Source organism: Streptopelia decaocto, assembly GCF_964273445.1.
Source record: "Streptopelia decaocto genome assembly, chromosome: 24".
NCBI lineage: Eukaryota > Metazoa > Chordata > Aves > Columbiformes > Columbidae > Streptopelia > Streptopelia decaocto.
Genome location: NC_138679.1, coordinates 827,482 through 847,112, shown reverse-complemented (window position 1 = coordinate 847,112; position 19,631 = coordinate 827,482). Strand labels below are relative to the sequence as shown.

Genomic DNA, 19,631 nt, shown 5'->3' with positions numbered 1-19,631 from the left:
GAAAGCTCTAGTGAGTGCCCAGGCAACAGAAAACATTAGTGCTGCGTTAGCTGCAGCTCCCCATCTGTTACCAGCCCTCCTGCTGCCAAAATAACTCACAGCACCTGACTAACTCGTGGGAATGCGCCTTTTACAAACGTTTCTGCTTAGTCCGCGCGGTGCTGCTGCTCCCTGCAGCCAGTACGGCACAGGACGCGTTCCCACGAGGTTTAACCTCTTCTCTCGTTGGGTTTTTTTCAGCACTGACATGGAAAACTATGTCCTGCCTGTGGTCAAAGAGCAGAGCGAGGTCTCCGTGCTCTTCATCCTTCGCCCCGCCCGCACGTACCTGGACCTTCACCCCACCAAGTGTCCCAGGGCCTTCCTAACTGCACTAAGAATTTGGTGTCAGATTTCCAGGTTTTGGGACAACTCAGCAAAGCGTTATCTGGAAGAGACCCTTGTTTGTTCCTCTGGTCGCACGGCAGGTCTCGTGCCCGAACAGGCAGAGCACCCGGGTTCTGCTGCTTGGGGACAGCTGTAGTTGTCACCAGCTGCGGGGGCTCCTGCTGTCATTTAGTGGCTTTTAATTATTAATCAGGTTCTATCTTTTTGTATTCTTAAACCATTAAGAAACCCCCAACTACACCCACCTCCAATGCCAAATCAATAGCAGAAGGATCCTGTAGACTGGTCTGAGTGCGTTTGCTTCCTCCACTTCCTCACCAAGCAATTTTGAATCGCAGCCAGTGCAGCGCAGGACAAACCAAAACATGCAAAGATCAAGCAAAATGTGGTAATTCAGAATTTCTGAAATTCAGAGGGCTTGTTGTTAGTTGTATTTTTTGGTTGGGGTCCACACTGGGACCCCCACAGAACATTCAAGCGCCCGTGGTGGCTGCTGCTGACAGCCCAGGGCAGCACTTGCTCTTTTTAGCCCTCCCAAAACCTGCTGGTTTTCCCTTTTTCTGCCGCGGCCCATCAGCCCAACTCAACTCCCGCTTTGCCCCGTGCTGGAAAACATTTGCTGAGCAGGGATGGTTTGTTCCGGCCGTGACCTCCCTTTGTCAGCAAGCCCAGATTTAAAGGCAATTAACAAATGAGCCGCTGATTCCAGCTCAGAACCCTGACTCCGGCTTTTATGGCTCTTTATGGCCGGGTGACGCCTTGGCCGGAGCTGCGGCCGGTTTTACGAGCGTCGAATCTGCCCCCTCGTCCCTTTTTCGGCTTCCTAAGCCCCGCTGCGGGGTGAGCGCTGCTCCAGCCCCGGGATCGCGGCTCCTGCCCGGGGGGAGCGGCGGAGGAGGCGCCGGGGGGACACACGGGGACCCACCACCGGGCGTGAATGGGTTAACGAGCGGCGCATGCGCATGCGGGGCCCCGGTTCCCATTCACAAAAGAGCGAGCGCAGGGCGCTGCGGGCGCTGATTGGCTGTTCCTCTGCGCCGGTTGGGGAGAGGGGCGGGGCTGGGGGCGTGGCTCGCGGCGGGGCGGCCACGCGGCGGGGCGCGGCGGCAGAGCGGGAGCGGCGGCGCTGAGTGCGGGACGGACGGGGAACAGCGCAGCCCGCTCCGGGACTACGGGACCGAGAGCGCACATCGCACCCCGCTCCAGGACAACGTGAGACCCGGGAGAACGGGGCCGGGGGGGGGCAGCACCAGGAGGGCACAGGGCACCCCGCTCCGGGACTACAGGACCGGGAGGGCACAGCGCACCCCGCTCCGGGACTACGGGACCGGGAGGGCACAGCGCACCCCGCTCCGGGACTACGGGACCGAGAGGGCACATCGCACCCCGCTCCAGGACAACGTGAGACCCGGGAGAACGGGGCCGGGGGGGGGCAGCACCAGGAGGGCACAGGGCACCCCGCTCCGGGACTACGCGGGGCCCGGGGGAGCGGGGCCGGGGGGGGCAGCTCCGGGAGGGCACAGCGCACCCCTCTCCGGGACTACGGGACCGGGAGGGCACAGCGCACCCCGCTCCGGGACTACGGGACTGGGGGTACGGGACCGGGAGGGCACAGCAGACCCCGCTCCGGGACTACGCGGGGCTCGGCGTTTGGTACGGGACTTTCCGGTACCACCGGGTGATCCCCGCCGCTGCGGGACACCCGAACTCCCCTTACCGAGTGGGCACCGTGCTCCCGCTGCAGCCTCGCCGCTCCTGGTCCCCGGTGAGCGCTCCTCCCCGTGCTGACTCCCCGGTTCTCCGTTGCAGAGCAGCCTCGGCACCATGTCCGTCAGCAGCCACGAGAACCGCAAGTCCCGTTCGAGCTCCGGCTCCGTGAACATCCACCTGTTCCACAAACCGGGCCACGCCGACAGCCTCCTCACCCACCTCAACCTGCTCCGCAAGCGGCACCTCTTCACCGACGTGGTGCTGCGGGCGGGGAACCAGGCGTTCCACTGCCACCGCGCCGTCCTGGCCGCCTGCAGCCGCTACTTCGACGCCATGTTCAGCGGGGGACTCAAGGAGAGCAGGGACGCCGAGGTCAACTTCCACGATTCCCTCCACCCCGAGGTGCTGGAGCTGCTCCTGGATTACGCCTACTCGGCCCGCGTGCTGATTAACGAGGAGAACGCCGAGTCCTTGCTGGAGGCCGGGGACATGCTGCAGTTTCAGGACATTCGGGATGCTTCCGCTGATTTTTTGGAGAAGAACCTCTACCCCGGGAATTGCTTGAACATGCTGCTGCTGTCGGACGCCCACTGCTGCGAGCGGCTGCTGGAGCTGTCCTGGAGGATGGCGCTGGCCAACTTCACCTCGCTCTGCAAGACCGAGGATTTCCTCCGGCTGCCCAAAGACAAGCTGCTGGAGCTGGTGCAGAGCGAAGAGCTGGAGGTCGAGGACGAGACGCTGGTCTATGAAGCCGTTATGGGCTGGATCCGCTACGATTTACCCCGGCGCCATGAAGACCTGCCCGAGCTGCTGCGCTCCGTGCGCCTGGCGCTTCTGCCCGAGTCCTACCTGCGGAAACAAGTGGCCTGCGAGGAGCTGGTGACCAGCCACAAGCTGGGCGAGGAGATCGTGGCCGACGCCGTGCGGTGCAAAATGAAGATCCTGCAGAACGACGGGCTGGTGACGGGGTGCTGCGCCCGCCCCCGCAAGGTCAGCCAGGCCCTGCTGCTGCTCGGCGGCCAGACCTTCATGTGCGACAAGATTTACATGCTGGACCACAAAACCAGGGAGATCATTCCTCGTGCCGACATCCCGAGCCCTCGCAAAGAGTGCAGCGCCTGCGCCATCGGGTGCAAAGTGTACATCACCGGCGGCAAGGGCTCCGAGAACGGCGCCTCCAAAGACGTCTGGGTTTACGACACCCTCCACGACGAGTGGGCCAAGGCCGCCCCCATGCTGGTGGCGCGGTTTGGCCACGGCTCGGCTGAGCTGGACCACTGTCTGTACGTGGTCGGGGGCCACACGGCGGTGAGCGGCGCCTTCCCGGCCTCTCCCTCCGTCTCTCTCAAGCAGGTCGAGCATTACGACCCGCAGCTGGACAAGTGGTCCCTGGTGGCCCCTCTCCGAGAAGGCGTGAGCAACGCCGCCGTGGTGGGAGCCAAGATGAAGCTGTTTGTTTTCGGCGGCACCAGCGCCAACCAGGAGAAGCTGCCCAAGGTGCAATGCTTCGACCCCTGCCAGAACCGCTGGACGGTGCCCACCAGCTGCCCCCAGCCCTGGAGGTACACGGCGGCCGCCGTGGTGGGCAGCCACATCATCGTCATCGGGGGGGACACCGAGTTCTCCGCCAGCTCCGCTTATCGCTTCCACACCGACACCTTCCAGTGGTCCAAGTTCGGGGACGTCACCGCCAAGCGCATCAGCTGCCGCGCCGTCACGTCGGGGAACAGGCTGTACGTGGTGGGCGGCTACTGCGGGGCGCAGCGCTGCAAGACGCTGGACTGCTACGACCCCTCGTCCGACAGCTGGAGCAGCGTCACCACGGTGCCGTATTCCCTCATCCCCACCGCCTTCGTCAGCACCTGGAAGTACCTGTCTGCCTGAGTCACGGGGCGGCCGACAACCTGGACGGTAAATAGTTGCGCATCACCCCAAAGCTCCCTGTGTAACTTTGCGCTGAAGCCCCGAAGGGGCAGACGCACGTGGATCCGGGCTGGGGTTGTTCTGCAGAGCCGCGTTGCGTGTCAGCTGCAGAAACGCGCTGCCAGGCGGGCGGTTTGAGACCTAAACCCTGCGAGAGAGGGCGAAAACACATCTCTTGAGGTGCTGAAATGCTGCGGGGAGATCGGTATAAATAACAAGACGCTTGACCTGGCATCTCAGCCCTTCCACTGAGTGTTGGCCTATGCGAGGATCTTGGGGAATGCGCCCGCGAGGGTTGGGTGTCGCTGCTGGTGCAGGGGGCTCGCTCGGGCGGCGGAGCGGGGACAGACCGCGCGGTGCCGGGGGACCGGCTGCTGCTTTTAGCGCGGCCGCGGTTCGTCTGGCGGTGGCACCACACGGCGTCGGAGACGCCGGGGCCGCGAGCCGCTGCCAGGACATCGGAGCTGGGATTCGGTCCCAGAACGGCTGGTAACTGTGTTTGTAAGACAAGCCCTGTCTGCTTATAAACACAGGGTTTCTCCGCTTCTAATTACACTCTGGTGTCCCTTTCATGCCATTTCTTTCCTGCTGTGCAGCCTTCAAAGATTTGCAACTGGAATGGAACCTTCCTAAAGGTCCCGGCAGAAAAGGTGCCAGTGAATCACAGACCCCTGCAGGATTTTTCTCTTCCCCTTGCGGGAGATGTAATACCCACACGAACCAGTTTAATGTAATAAATACCCTGCAGAGAGCCCTGGCCGCCGAGGGAGCAGCCACGGCGACACGCCAGGTTTCTGTTCCCAGGTTTGCTGCACGCTGGTTTCACAGCCCTTTGCTCTGCACCCGGCAGCTCGTGCGGCCCCTTGAGCCGGCAAAAGGTTCCGAGGTTCCTCGTAACTCTGTGACCTCAGAGCAGGAACCAGAGGAATATTTTTTACTTCTTTCATTGAATATTTTAAGTGCTATTGACTAGAAAGGGCGAAGGAGGCGGCTCAGAACACGGCAGCGCCAGAGCAGCCGCCTGAAGTGTCTCAACACGTGACTAATTGGCCCGTGGGCTGGTTCTGTACTTTCTTTTTTCCTCTTTTTTTTAATACAGCAGTTGTGTGTGTTTGTTATTCAGCCTGGAGCTGCTTCAATAAATCTGAATCAAACCCACCATGTCTCTCGTCTGTTCTGCGTGCTTGAGGTGCAGGTTTTCCCAGCCCACGCTTGGGATAATGTTGAGGAATACAGCAAAGAGCATTTTTTACCTTCATCCTGTATCTCTGTAAGATGGGACTTGGCCAAGTTCAGGTCCTGTTTTGTCTTCTGGCCTTGAAGGACACGCAGACCTCTCCAGAACTCCCAGGATGAAGCCGTGCTCCTGTCCCTGGCGGGTCTGGTTTCCTCGCGCCCGCTCCGGGCGATGGTGGGTGCAGGAAAAGCTCCGCCGGGGCTGGGAGGCGCGAGACGGCGCGGTCAGAGCCGCGCGCACCGCGCTGCGAGCCAACGTCCCACCGCAGCCGCACGCTTTGGGCGTCATCATTATCCGGTTCAATAAATCAGTGTCACGGCCCTTCCGAGCTGCTGGGAGAGGCAGGAACGGGCAAGGCTGGAAGGAGAAAAGCTGCCCCCTCGGCGGCTGGAGCGGATGAACCGGCTGCACGTTTCCAGCCTGTTTTCTCCTGCCTTGGCCATTTCAGCCTCTCCGTGGCTCGCTGTGCCCGGGCTGCAGGGGCACGACCCCACACCCTCCCCGCAAACCCCACCGCAGCACCGCAGAGTGAAGCCATTTAGGCTGGAAAAGACCTTTAAGATGATCAAGTTCAGCAGCTGGAGCGCCTGGCTTTGCCGGACACGCTGGGAACAGAAGCCAGCAAGGAGCATCTCCGTTCCTGTCAGCGAGCAGGGAGCCGCTTCACCTTTATCATTAATATCTGCAGCTACTCCCGGGGGTCGGACAAAGTCCGACTTCACTCAGCAGTCAGAGCAGCGGCGCTTTTGCTCACAGCAGCTGTTTTCTTTAGGCTGCCAGGCAATAAGGGTTGGCTCCCGGCCACATCCGCTTCTGCACGGGGACAAAGCTGCTCGCAGCAACGCGGGCTCCGTCTGCCCCATCCCCTGGCGCTGGGACGTTATCTGAGCCCTGCTCGGGGTATTTTCAGCTCGGGGAGCGCGCGGCCCTGCTGCTGGAGCTTTTGCTTTTTTGAATTGTTTCCTCGTTTCAAATTAACAGCTGAACCACCGCTCCGGGAAAACGGGCACTCAAGCACACCTGGGCTCGGCAGCAACAGCCGGAGCCACGTTCCGCTGCCGTCACCCCCCGCAGCCGGTGCAGACCCTGCGCGGCTCCAGCGCCCCGGGGAGCACCCGGGAAAACCAGACGCTCCTGCCTGCTCGGCTGCGCCCAGCAGACCTGTTCTCCCAGTCTGGTGTTTCCAGGCATTGATCAAGGGTAGAGTCTTGAATCTGGGCAGGAACAGCCCCAGGTTCAGTGTAAGTTGGGGAATGACCTATTAGAGAGCAGCGGAGGGGAAAGGGACCTGGGGGTCCTGGGGACAGCAGGGTGACCATGAGCCAGCACTGGGCCCTTGTGGCCAGGAAGCCAATGGGACCTGGGGTGGGTTAGAAGGGGGGGGTCAGTAGGTCAGAGAGGTTCTCCTGCCCCTCTGCTCTGCCCTGGGGAGACCACACCTGGAATCTTGTGTCCAGTTGTGGCCCCTCAGTTCCAGCAGGACAGGGAACTGCTGCAGAGAGTCCAGCGCAGCCACCAAGATGCTGGAGGGAGTGGAGCATCTCCCGTGTGAGGAAAGGCTGAGGGAGCTGGGGCTCTGGAGCTGGACAAGAGGAGGCTGAGGGGGGACTCATTCATGGGGATCAACATGTGCCACAAGTGTAACTGAGAAATTCCCTTTTCTGGCCAAGATCAGAGATGGATCATTCAGACGCTCTGCAGAGCACCCGCCACACACCTAGCGAGGAAATGGAGCCCACGCTGCGACTGTAACGATGAACCACGGCAGCCCAGGAAAAACGAAGCACTAACTACACCCAGTGTGATTTTGTCCATGACTTTAAACGTTCTAGAAGGGAAAACAGGACATTACACACATCTACCCGTCTGAAATCCCCTGAAAACGTGCGTCTCCCAGGCTGGGATGGCTTCAGGTCTGCCCTGCACAGTAAGAAGGCACCAGCTGCTGCTGACAATTTACAGTGAGGGTTTTTCGGGCTCCTGCGTACACGGAGCCCCGAAACAAAGCGATTCCTGCCCTGTTGGAGCCTCCTGTCCCAGCGCCAGGGACGCGCGGCGCTCGCCCGGCCCCGCCAGCTCCAGGGGGGTTTGGCTTTGATCCTGTGCCAGGTCCGCGGGGCAGCAGCCGCGAGCGCCGCGGGCTCCGCACACGAGGGACCCGCTGGCCCCGGCGCGGGGCTGAGAAATTAAACCGGCTTTGAACCACAGGGGCGAGGAAAGGCAGAAACCAGCCCATTCCCACTGTCGGAGCGCACGGCGGAGCCAACATCCTTTGTGCACGCTTGTCCTCGAGCGTCTGGTTTGCCAACGAATCCCGGCTGCGCGTATGGGAACCATCAGCCCCGTCTCACCCACATGAAAGAGGAAGGTTTAGCATAAAGCTGGTCATCGCCTATGGCCCCGGAATGATTCATCCGCACAGAAAGAATGCGGTTTGGGTTTCGGGTTAATTAGCTGCAGATTTTAAAGAGAGACAAGGCAGGGCGGAGCTGCTGCGACGTTGTATGAGCGCAGAGAGCTCTGCAGGCACCGCGGTCCGGCCCGAAATCACACCCTGCCTGCGAAACCGAGGCCGCGTCTCGCGGACGAGCGCCGGCGCTATCAACGATGCTGCCAGTCAAGGTGTTTGTAACCACCCAAGGAATGTCGGCCCTGCTCCTGCGGCAAGAACTGAAGGTAACACGGAAACGCCCACGCTGCTTTGAACACGCGGCAGCACCCGCCTTCTAACAGATGCAAATCTGCCCGAGATGGAGATCTTCCCCTTCTGCCCGAGATGGAGATCTTCCCCCAGTTCCCAGTGGGAATCTGCTGCAGGGATCCCTCCTGGCCACGCTAACCCTGCATCTCCCTCATCCGGGCTCTTATTTTTTCTAGGAACAACTCCACTGCTCCGACACAACTGCGGCTGCAGGAGAGTACAGTGCAACTAGAAAAGTTGAACTCACTGCTCCGCAAGCAGCTGGTTCCTCCCCAGGTGCTCCCGGCGTCGGCGGCTCCGGGATCCTCCACGTCCCGCTCCGGCCTCTCCTTCCAACCACCAGTGAGCTTTGTTCATATGGCACGTTCTTCCTGTCCGGGGTAGAAAATGAGAACATAACAAGTGGCTGCTGCTTTAATCTTTGATTCAAACAGAAAATAATAAACAACATTTTATATATATATATATATATAAAGGCAACCAGTTGGGTTTTTTCTTTCTTTTTTATTGCTGGAAGTTGGTTTCAGTCCTATTGCAGCTCTGAAAATCCTTCAGTGGAGAAACATTGCAATCATTGTAAAAATCATCATTTGGTGTGCCAAGATCAAGTTTACAATCAACCGAGAGTGCACAATTCAACAGAATATTAACATTTAACCATCGACTTTACAAATAAAATAAGGACTACAGAGATGTTGCTACCGCGGTATCAACAGGAAAGGAATTATTTACAATGTGTACAGCCTAACGAAGAAACAAAACCAAACTCTTCCCCAACAAAATGGGCGATTGAACCATGGACCATGATCGTTTAAGTCTTTGCAGTGCAAGGTGGGCCTAGAAACCAGACCTAAGACTAAAAGAGCATCCACAGCTCCGAGCGAGACGCAGTCACGCCAACGGGATCCATCGCCAGCGCAGGTTTCCTTCCCGCTACCAACAGAAACGGAATTTGCAAGGAACTTTTACTAAAGTGCTCCAATTGCTTTCAGTACAAAACCATTTAAAAACCGATTTATGAACATGGCACAGCGGTCTGACCCAGAGCCCACGCAGACGGTCCTCGAGGAATCGCGTGCTGAGGGTAAATGGTGAAGAGCCGCCAGTTGTTACAACGATGTCGGTCCGGCCTCAAAACAGAGCGGGGGGAGAGGCTCCGGCTGGATCTGTTCAGCAGGGCCGGGCGGGGGCAGCACAAGCGGAACCTGCTGTCAAAAAGGCTTCTTGGACTTGTTGTGAGTGTGAGAAGTGCTGGGGAAGACAACGAAACGCTCCAAACCCCCTTGCGCGGGGTACGGGACACAGGACACGCGGAGCAGCACCCGGAGCACCAGCTCCTGTCTGCAGAGTTCGAAGCAGAACTGAAACACAATCTAGATCTTTTTAACCCTTTCCTAGTTTAAGTTTCAACTCTCATTGCAAATGCAAGTCACGAACAGCAAGCTCCATGTATGCGGGGTCATCCGGCTATTACACAACTGTCCGTGCATTATTTAGAACCGCTCCTGCCTTTGCAGGAACGCTATTACCCCAACCAGCAAGTGCCTCTAAAACACCGATTCTTCCGCCTGACGTTGGGAATGATCAGCGATCTGTTTGCGGGACGCGCCACAACTACAACCCACAGAAAGCACAGTTAAAACACGAGGAAAACGTTTACAACAGACACGGGGGGATGCGGTTGGTACTGAACACGGAGGGGTTCTCAGCCTGAAATACAAAATGCCCGTGGGAAAGGAAGGGAAAGAGGGAGTAATCCTTCACAGCAGAGTTAAAACTGAAATCAGAGCCACAGGAGCAGCCCCTGCGTTGCAGCATCACGGTATCGGGAGCCAAGCGTGGCGGTAACTTTAAGGCTGTGACACAGAGCGAAGGCGGCGGCTCGAAGCTCGCGCTGGAACTCGCTCCCAGCCCAGAACGGAGCCGACAGGCACCGGGAGGCGCAGAACGTTCGACGCTCTGCCCCTCGGGTATCGCTCCCAAGGAACCTTTGATCCGAAGCAATCGAAAGGCCAAAGGGAAAGGAGGTTACTGGGAACCATGGGCGGGTGACGGCCCAGGACGCAGCCCATTTTGCAATCCGATTTGCCTAGAAAAGTTATTTTGCTTGGGAGTGAGATATGAGTCCAAAACTAATTCACCCAACTACGGCAAAAATCACTGTGCTCCCCACGCTGGCTTCTGCAAATCCAGCCACCGACAACCTGTGAGCTCTGCAATTCTGTGATTTACCAAGCAGTCCTTTGGCATTACAATTAAGTGTCTCCACATTAATTTAATTGCAATACCTTGCCAGGGCGTGGGTGAGTATCGGCAGGCTGGCAGCGAGGCAGATGCTTTGGGTTTCCTCTCATGGGTAACGTCCCAATCGCCGATCTCTGTGCCATCGCTTCAGGCTTTTACCACTATCACGTAGCAAAGAAAAAGACCCTTAAATCCCAGAAGTGTTACAGCAAGGACCACTTGCTCCCTAAGACTAGTTCAGTACTTTGTAACTTGGCTTTTCCCTCTTGCACTGACCAGTGCATTTAGCTTTTGCCATTTCTTGTCTGGAGACAATAACACAAATGATCACCGCTTGAAGAGAAATGATTTGAAGAGACTGAGAAATTGCCATTTGGTGCCACTGCCACACGACCGGATGGAGGACGGACCAGGTGTTCCTTCCATTGGCGCTAAAATCACTTTAAACCAGGGTTAAAATATGGAAAAAGCTCTTATCAGTCCTGTTCTGAAAGGCATCACCCAAGTTTGTAACCTCTGAGATACTGATTTCTTTAATTCTGTAATAATACCCTCTAAATAATCTCTCCTGTGCACAACAGATCTGACCGATCACATTCAACACATATTGGAATACACATCCTTGTGTGACGTGTGGAATAGAGAACTGAGACACAGAGTGAAGGAACAGAATACAACAACATGACTGTGCAAATTACTACAAAGGAAATAATGCCTTTTGAGCAGAACACTTAATGTCATCACCACTCCATGATTAAGAACTGACCCATTTCACAAGAGGTATCAGAGCTGGTTGAGCTGAGAGCAGCCAAACCAGCGCAGGTTCAGTTAAGAGTATTTTGTTTTTAATTTTCAAACCAAGCAGTTCTTATTCCCTTCATTCCTAACACGGCGCTGCAGAGAAGTCTCCGCAGTAACAGCAGCTTTGATATCTTCTGGTATTTGGAGAAAAGTTCCAACAAGTGAACAGACAAACAAAAGATGCAGAAAACTGAGGATTAAACGAGACAATAAATTACTGCGTTCAAAGGCTTCTTACACATCTCCAGCAAGGAACAAAATCCAAGTCTCTCAGCTCATTCTGAACCAGCTCACGAGTTCTGTTTGGGAACCTGCATCGCTCTCACTCACACGGAGACGGGTGTCCCAGCGCAAGCTGATGGCCAAGGAGATGTGCGTTCAGTCCAATTCTTCATTACTGTTGCATGTTCTCCCACGTCCAGCAGGTGCAGCTCCTGACCCACGAGGACTCTAAGAAGCTCTTACCTTCTGTCCTGCACCGCGCCTGGCCATGAATTCAACTTCAGAAACAGCGAGCGGCTCCGGGAGCGGGTACGGCCGCGTCTGTCCCGCCCGCCGTGGGGAGACCGGCCCGCTGGTCACCTGGGCACCAACACACCGGTGGCATCATCCTCTCAAAATGGATTTCAAAGTTTGCAGCCATTTTGGGGCCTACTACTAATTTTTTGTTAAACATAAAAGTCTGGGCGGTTCAACATTAACATTTACAAGATGGTGCCCACAAAGAGCATACATTCTCCAACAAGAGCAAATTACAATAAATGGCGGCACTTTAATACACTCTGACTTTCTATGCCATGTGTCAATACACTTCCATGTTTGGAGAATTTAAAAGCAAGTTGTTCCTACTGTGTCCTCATTCTGAGCTGGCGGCAGAGCAGCCAACGAAGCAGAACAGGAATCTGGTCCTTGCTACCAGTAACAGAGCTGGGACAGACAGACATCCGTGTCGGGTCTTTGCCACGTTGCACGCTGCGGCCTGAGTTCTTGGAACAGTATGTCAGAAGATTAAAGGGGAACAATTAGAAGAAAATTACATCTTCTTTGCTGGTATCATCTTGCGCATTTAACAGACTCGGCTGAGAGGTCACCAAGGTCTGAAGGTGAACGTTATTGGGCTTCAACAGGTTTGGTGGGGCAGAGGAAAGTGCTTCTGGCTGAGCATCTGCAGGGCCGTACAACTCTATAGACAAAACAAAAGGAAGGACAGATTGATCACACCGCATGGAGAGCCGGGTGCATTTCTGCGACACGCACGCTGCTGGGGCCGTACCCGGGGCTGTACCCGGGGCCGTACCTGGCTGCAGCGCGGGGGCCGTACCCGGGGCCGTACCTGGGGCCGTACCCGGGGCCGTACCTGGCTGCAGCGCGGGGGCCGTACCTGGGGCCGTACCCGGGGCCGTACCTGGCTGCAGCGCAGGGGCTGTACCTGGGGCCGTACCCGGGGCCGTACCTGGCTGCAGCGCGGGGGCTGTACCTGGGGCCGTACCCGGGGTCGTACCTGGCTGCAGCGCGGGGGCCGTACCTGGCTGCAGCGCGGGGGCCGTACCCGGGGCCGTACCTGGCTGCAGCGCGGGGGCCGTACCTGGCTGCAGCGCGGGGGCCGTACCCGGGGCCGTACCTGGCTGCAGCGCGGGGGCCGTACCCGGGGCCGTACCTGGCTGCAGCGTGGGGGCTGTACCTGGGGCTGTACCTGGGGCCGTACCCGGGGCTGTACCTGGGGCCGTACCTGGCTGCAGCGCGGGGGCCTGGCTGCTCGGCGGGACCGGGCTGGCGGAGCGCCGGCCCCTCAGCACGCCCTCCTCTCGCCCAACGAGCCTGGGGGGAAGCAGCTGCTTCTGATCAACAGATGCTAAAGGAAATATTTCACACGTTAGTATTTGAGGCTAGCAGGACTTCACAATGTCACTGTTTCACGTACTGACACCTTTGCATATCCAAGGAAGCTGCTACACACAAAGAGCTGGTGCTTCTCTTGCAAGTAACTTACATTTTCTCTTCAGCTGTTTGGACCCTGAGTACTTGCCCTCCCCTCTTCCTTGAAGACTTCTAGTTCACTTACTAGCAGCCCCTGACAACTACAGATTTAAAACCTCGTATTATAAAGCACAGTAGAGAAAAACCCACAAGGCTTTGTGCTTTGCATTCAAACAGCAGTGGCTATTTGCAGGGCTTTCAACAGGCAGAGCTGCGATCAGCTTCAGTCTCCGCTCTCCATCTGTCTCGCAGCCGCTCAGCAGCGGAGCTCACGCACTCTGCTGTCACGGCCTGGCGGCTCCTTCGCTTCAACAACAACAGCCATTCACGAAACGGCTTCTCTGGACCCAAAGAACTCTCCCAGTGCACGTTCCTTACGCCTCACAAAACCCAAATTCAATACACGGTATTTTGTCTCTGGTACAGAAAGTCTTGTTCCATTTTTACATGCGGGCATGCATCCCACCAATACTCATGAGACAACAGACCAGCGCATTTGTGTTTTCTACCTTCCATATAAATTCCAGAAAAACACCATTAAGTACATTTCCACTGCAGAGATCATTATGTAAGAGCAATTACAAATAAACTTAGGGAGATGCGGTATTAGAGCTTTATTTTGCCATTTACCAGCATTTGGTATTCAGGATAAGAGGATATTAGCCTTCGTTTCTCTGCAGGAACATTAGCTTGTAATTGTACTAAACTTTAGGCACAAGAGAGACAGATGTTTCTAGAACGTGCACAAGCCCTCCGCCTCCCCTCACCAGAAGGTCTGGCCCTGAGCCGCTATAGCAGTGTAGGCCCCAGCGACACGTAAACTCGCCAAGTCTGAACCCTATACAAGGCTAAAAAGAGAATTTTGTAACTTAAAATGACAGGCCATGCTCCTAAACTGGCAGTAAAGCTATTTTCAGCAGTAGCAAGTAAGTGGTTTTTACTGTGTCTGTCATTGGCAAGGATCGCTACTTTGGTACCTAGCAGTTACCAGCAGAAATTACACCGGGACAAGGCAACTGCATTTTTACTTGCTTCTATTTCTAACAAAATGAGCCCCTTTCAACTCTACAACACACACAGCATCTCAGTTCTGGCCTGTAGATCTGTATTTAATGACTGGCTGGTGCTAAGAAAGGCACTGCGCTCAGTGTTGCTCCAGCTCTGGACGGCAGTGAGAAAAGGTTAAGCCAGCTCCAAACCATCTCACTCATGCAGAACAAGCAAAACATTTGCTCTTTTCCTTTGACACGACAGTTGGGTGAGAAGATTCTACATCCAGGTTTACAAACTCTCACCATCACTCTGTCCTGGTGGATCACAGAACTCCATTTTCAATGTTATTCCTTTGGGCTATATTTCCAATTTAAATAGTATACACATGTAACTCCTAACTTAAGGATTTTAAGAGCCTGCTAACTGCAGTAAGCACACTAACAATATATTAATTTCTGGGCTCCGTGTGGGTAGACAGAGGTTGAAACTACAGTGCTCTGTCTCCCAGTGATGCTGGCACCGGTCAGAAATGCATTTGGACACACTCACCTGAACTGTCTGTCCTATGAGATGCTTTGTTCTTCCCGCTTTTCTCTTTGCTACCTTTTGTAAAAGCGGCCAGTTTAGTGGGAATCTGCTGCTGGACGGCAGCCGGTTTCTGTATCTGATTGGTCGCGCTCAGGAGGTGGATTGGCACTTCGTTTTTCAACGCGAGGGCCGGACGGTTTTCCAGAGTGGTGCTGTCCCTGCGAACCAGGTCCGGCCGCTCCAGGTAATCCAGCCCGGAGACGCTCACCCTCACCGAGGTTTTCAAGACGGGCAGAGATGGTTCCAGCCCTTCTCCGTTGAAGCTGGCGGAATGACTGACCATCTGGCCCTACGTGAGGAAAAAGGCATTTTCAGTCAAACGGGAATTTTCAGCCTCTCAGATACAACAAGGAGAGCCCACCCTCAGCCCTGAGAACATAAAGCACTTTCTAGCGCAAAACAGAACTGATTAGATGAAGCCCAAAAGCAACCAAGTGAACAGAAATGAAAGCCCACGAAACAAACTCCTCACCTGTCCCATTTCCGGGGAAAACGTGCCCGACACAGTGTTCTGCTTCTTCAGCTTCCGCAGCTGATCCAGACGCTCCTTCTCCTTCTCGACGGCTCTCTGAGCCTCCCGCAGCCTCTCCAGGTCGTGCTGATAGGCCTCCCGCTGCCGCTCCAGCTCTTCCCGCTCCTGATTCAGCTTCTCCCGCAGCTGCCGAGTCCCCTCTTCGCGCTCCTGCAGCCGAGCCTCCGTCATTTCAAACTCCCTCTGCTGCCGGCTCCTCTCCCGCTCCAGGCGCTGCTGCTCCAGCTTCAGCTGGCTCTGAAGCTTCTGCACGTTCATCAGCTCTTCCCTCTGCTTCTCGAAGTTCCGCTGTTTCTCCTGCTCCAGCAGCAGGTTGCCCCGTGTAGACTGCAGCCGGTATTGCTTCTCCCGGTCTATCATGGTGGCTCGTTGCATCTCAATGTAGCTGTCCTGTTGAGATATCACCGCCTGCAGGGGAAATAAGTTCAGCGTAAGCCACGTGGGTTCAAAAACCACGCACGTCTAAACCAAAGACAACGGCATCCACCAGGTCAGATCGCAGAGACTTTTTTGTCATCGAGAGCAGATCCAAGTTGTACAGCCCATGTGCTACTGGAGACGGCTAAGAAAATAAGTTATGATTATGTATGTCAAAATTAACAATTATTGCACTAGAATTATTACGCTGAGTCGAATCAGTCAATATATTGCTGATTCCAAGCTTACAGTAAAAAGAACTAATACACACACGTGTATATCAACAACAATTTTAAGAAGAAATGAGCACGGAGAGCAGCTGGAGCTCAAAGGAGCAAAAGAACCGCACTTAAGTGAGCAGGAAAAAGGAAACAATTGCTTAAGACAACGCTTCCTTCTTCAAAACACCACAGTGCCTGTTTCCTTGAGTCTTGGGTCCTAAATTCCGCACTTCACCCTAGCTTGGGGGGATATTTTCTCCATACCTGCATACATTTTACTACATTTAATGCCTAACAAACCTCTCGGATAGTAAATAGTGATTTACCTGGAGACTGAAGAGCAGCTGTAACAGCGTTTGTATCCTTTGAACAAGCTGAAGAGAAGGGGAGGAAAACAAGACATTAGACACGTGAAGAGAGTTCAGTTTGGATGCATTAGACATATATATTTTTTTAAACAGTGAACACAATCAACAATATCTGTACAAAACCACAATGGACGCCTGGCTACAAGTGTCTCTAACACAGTAACAGCCAAAAGAGCAACAAGCTGGCACGACAAATTTCAGTCTATTAGTCCTTGCACAGATGTAGATAAGAGTCCAGCAAATCTCACTGGGGTTCCAGAGAGCAAACTCCATCCTCAGTTTTCTTTCTGACGAGGTTTGTCAGTGAGCTGAGAACACGCAATTCCCCCACAGACGCAGGACAAGCAGTCAGGCAGCGCTTCCAAATGTGCTCTATATAGCCAGAACCCATCATTGTTTTCTAACAGGACTTTTATCTCTGCATTCATAATGCGCTAGAGTCATAAGGTACAGGCTGTTAATGTGCTTGTGGTTCCACAGACATTAGAAATAGAGTTTTTTGGTGGGGTTTTTTGTTTGGTTGGTTTGGGTTTGCACATTGTTATGATTATCTGGCTATTTCCCGTGAGATTTCCTAACAGCCGAAGGAACGTACCTGAGATTCTATGGTGGGCTGAACACCACTGCTGTCATCCAGCCTCGTTCCATCACTCTGTCAAAGAGACAAAAGCAACATCTGCGCTAGAACAGTTGTTTGGCAGCAGTAGTGCTGCTACAAGCTGGAACAGTTCATCTTGTTAGGGACTTTAAACTCTGGATCAGCCCCAGCCAGCATGGGTTTAGGAGGGGCTCTTCTCCCAGGCATCAGCAATAGGACAAGGGGGCATGGGCTTCAACTCTGCCAGGGGAAATTGAGGCTGGAGCTTAGAAAGCAATTCTGTGCAGAGAGAGTGGTCAGGATTGGAATGGCTGCCCAGGGAGGTGCTGGACTCACCGCCCTGGAGGGTTTTAAACTGAGGTTGGACATGGCGCTTAGTGCCCTGATCTAGTCAATGGGCTGGAGCTGGACCAAGGGTAGGACTGGATGATCTCTGAGGTCTTTTCCAACCCAGTCGATTCTGTGCAAGATCAGTTTTGCACCACTACTACAAGGAGGAACACGAGGAAATGAATTTAAATCGTTCATGAGCCCAACGTACGGTTTGAGATCCTTCTTCTGCATCAGAAGGGAGGTCATGGAGCTGCACATCTGGACCTACTGCAGGGCCCCTCCAGTCCCACGGCCTCTGGTCACCACCGCTGTTCTTCCTGAAGTGACCACCTGTAGGAAGAGCAGAGTCCGAGCAGCTCACAGCAGCACAGGCCTGTGAAAACTCGCTGTACCGCAGAGCAAGCAACCAAAAAAGTGACTTTGAAGAATTAGAACCAATATGCAACTGCACGGCTTCTCCACGCTGACTCAAAGTGGAGGAGGAGACAATAGGACTGCTCAAAAAGTATAAAAACTTGAGGAGAGTGGGTTGAGATAAATACGGGGAGGAAGTTCAAGTTACATTATACTATTTTAAGTGCCGCAGCCACAACGTGTGCATGAAAACGATTGTCTGTGGCTGCCAGAACTGCCAGCTCATAACACAGAACACTCGCTAGTAAAAAATTCTATTCAAAGCAGCACCACTGTAGCATTTTTTCAATAAATGCATGAGGCAAAAATGGAGATAAATAGTATCTATTACTTCCACTGATAATTAACTGATTAAGCATCTGTGCCAAAAGGACAACTGATATTATCTAAGGATTCAGTGACCCTTTAGTGACAGTGAGGATACAAAACAAAGTGGAAAAAACTTTTCATGCCTCCAAACCCAAAGCAGGCAGCTATATTCCAATTGTCTAGGTTTTCAAGTTTATTTTTTTAATCCACAAAATTAAAATCCTGTGTGGACTTGTGGTGATCAGGAAGTGTGGGTTAAGGTAATGCCCTTAGCGTAACACTGCCCCACTCTGCTCTCTAGTGTTGGTATGGGAAGCAAAAGACACAACGTGGTAAGAGCACATGCTGGAAATTTGCTCTTCTCTTCCTTTTAGAGCCTGGTGAAGCTTCCTTATGTCAGAGCCTCACTTGACTCATTGCTTTATCTCGTTGTCTGCACAGAGGAACACCGTGAAGAGCCACGACGCTCAGAAGAACGCCGAATGGTGCCTTTCTTACTTTTATTTGACACTGCGGGACTACTGTCGTATCCTCCAAAGGTCTCTGCTCTCCTGGGAAGCCCTGACCCCGAGACGTCCTCAGGCTGACAGGAACCATTGCCTAAGTGAGTGAAGATAAGGTTCTGCAGATTTTCAGCTAGGAAAGAGGAGAACACGTCATGTAAACAGCTGTGTCTATGCAGCGAGACTAATGCATCATGGTAACAAGTTAAAAGAGAAGAACGTTCAACCATCAAGTACCTTAAGATGGGGCAGCTTGAGAGATTTCCTGCAGTGCAGATGAATTTTCCTTTGTGAGTAGCTCTTTACAACAGGCGCTTTGTATTGCACATATAAAGATGATTGCCTCAAGTCTTTAATTTTTCTTTTTTATTTAACCACAAAATAAAAATTATATTTGTGCCTATTTTCTTTCTAAATATACTATATTTAGATGGGCTGTTTTCATCTATAACCCTCGTATAACATTATATTTCAGGACTGGTGTATTATTAAAGCACTCCGTTACCCATCTGAACAGACTCATCCTAAGACTCCACTGGTTGATCCTCAGAAATAAAACCACTGAAGCTGTGAAGAAGGTTCCTCTGCCTAAAAGCACAGGTGCGCATCACCTGTCTCGCAGGTTGTTTCTGAGAACAGGGATGGCTGAACAGGGTTACATACAAGCATTATGTTATTACAGCATGATTTGCAGGAGCTGTACTTGGATTGTACGTGCTTATTCTCACCCTTGCACCGGAGTGAGTCCCACGTTGCGCTTACCTTCCGTCACTGCGGACTTCAGAAGAGCCTCTCCTTGCAGATTTTCCGAGATATCCGCCCGAAGAAGCAGCCGAGATCGGGATCCTTGCGAATGGTCTTCAAACCCGTTCATTTCAGACATCTCTAGATAAATCTGTTGCTTCTCAGTTAGGCTTTGCAGAATCAGGTCATCTTTCATGTTCAAACGCTCTAAAGGAAGAAACAAACTCAGTTCTGTCTTCCTGAGCATTGTCAGAGTACACCATTCAATCTGGAAGATCATTATTCATTTCATGCATCAAATGCAGAGATATATTAACAGTTAACTCATGGAGCATACAAAGCTTATTTAACTTATTTAACTTTATTTCTTGCACTACCTTGAAAGACTTATGAAGGAGAAACTTGATCACATCACGTGATAAAAGAATAATACGGTCATGAATCACAAATGATGCCGAGAAGCAGTTCGTGGAATATGTAATTAAGTCATTACCTTGAAAATCTTTTAACTTAGCAGCTCGTGCTTCAGCCAGCCTCCTCTCCGCCTCGGGTTCATTGAGCGTTCCTCCTTCTTCATCGGGACAGCTGTAAAAAGGGGGAGAAAGAGATAGGTTTCACACACAAGATGACT

The 19,631-nt window shown here is 53.6% G+C and overlaps 2 protein-coding genes across 12 annotated transcripts in view; one reads left to right on the top strand and one right to left on the bottom strand.

Annotated features, from left to right (window-relative positions):
• The first annotated feature begins 1,474 nt into the window (after window positions 1–1,474).
• LOC309449660 (ectoderm-neural cortex protein 1-like) lies at window positions 1,475–5,178 on the top strand. Of its 4 annotated transcripts, none has more exons than XM_082071934.1 (2): window positions 1,475–1,599; window positions 2,197–5,178. In XM_082071934.1, exon 2 carries the CDS (start codon window positions 2,212–2,214, stop codon window positions 3,979–3,981), a length of 1,770 nt encoding a protein of 589 aa, XP_081928060.1. In that variant the 5' UTR covers window positions 1,475–1,599; window positions 2,197–2,211; the 3' UTR covers window positions 3,982–5,178. The 4 variants fall into 4 exon arrangements, with proteins under 4 accessions (XP_081928060.1, XP_081928062.1, XP_081928063.1 ...); XM_082071936.1 differs by having other exon boundaries at window positions 1,529–1,599; window positions 2,202–5,178; XM_082071937.1 differs by lacking the exon at window positions 1,475–1,599 and adding an exon at window positions 1,655–1,788.
• Window positions 5,179–8,444: 3,266 nt separating this feature from the next.
• ARHGEF18 (Rho/Rac guanine nucleotide exchange factor 18) overlaps window positions 8,445–19,631 on the bottom strand; it is a 44,678-nt gene continuing 33,491 nt past the window's right edge. For 5 of the 8 annotated variants that reach the window (XM_082072101.1, XM_082072102.1, XM_082072095.1 and 2 more), the window contains 10 exons: window positions 19,494–19,585; window positions 19,019–19,207; window positions 18,252–18,389; window positions 17,239–17,360; window positions 16,695–16,751; window positions 16,058–16,105; window positions 15,034–15,501; window positions 14,523–14,850; window positions 12,721–12,855; window positions 8,445–12,186 (listed from right to left, as the gene is read on the bottom strand). In XM_082072101.1, coding sequence (XP_081928227.1) covers window positions 12,026–12,186; window positions 12,721–12,855; window positions 14,523–14,850; window positions 15,034–15,501; window positions 16,058–16,105; window positions 16,695–16,751; window positions 17,239–17,360; window positions 18,252–18,389; window positions 19,019–19,207; window positions 19,494–19,585 — 1,738 coding nt within the window. In that variant the 3' untranslated portion in view covers window positions 8,445–12,025. The remainder of the gene's footprint in view (window positions 12,187–12,720; window positions 12,856–14,522; window positions 14,851–15,033; window positions 15,502–16,057; window positions 16,106–16,694; window positions 16,752–17,238; window positions 17,361–18,251; window positions 18,390–19,018; window positions 19,208–19,493; window positions 19,586–19,631) is intronic. The other 3 variants (XM_082072098.1, XM_082072097.1, XM_082072100.1) reach the window with 3 other exon arrangements.

Coding starts and splice junctions, on each gene's coding strand:
- LOC309449660 (XM_082071934.1), top strand. CDS start 2,212: ATGTCCGTCAGCAGCCACGAGAACCGCAAGTCCCGTTCGAGCTCCGGC.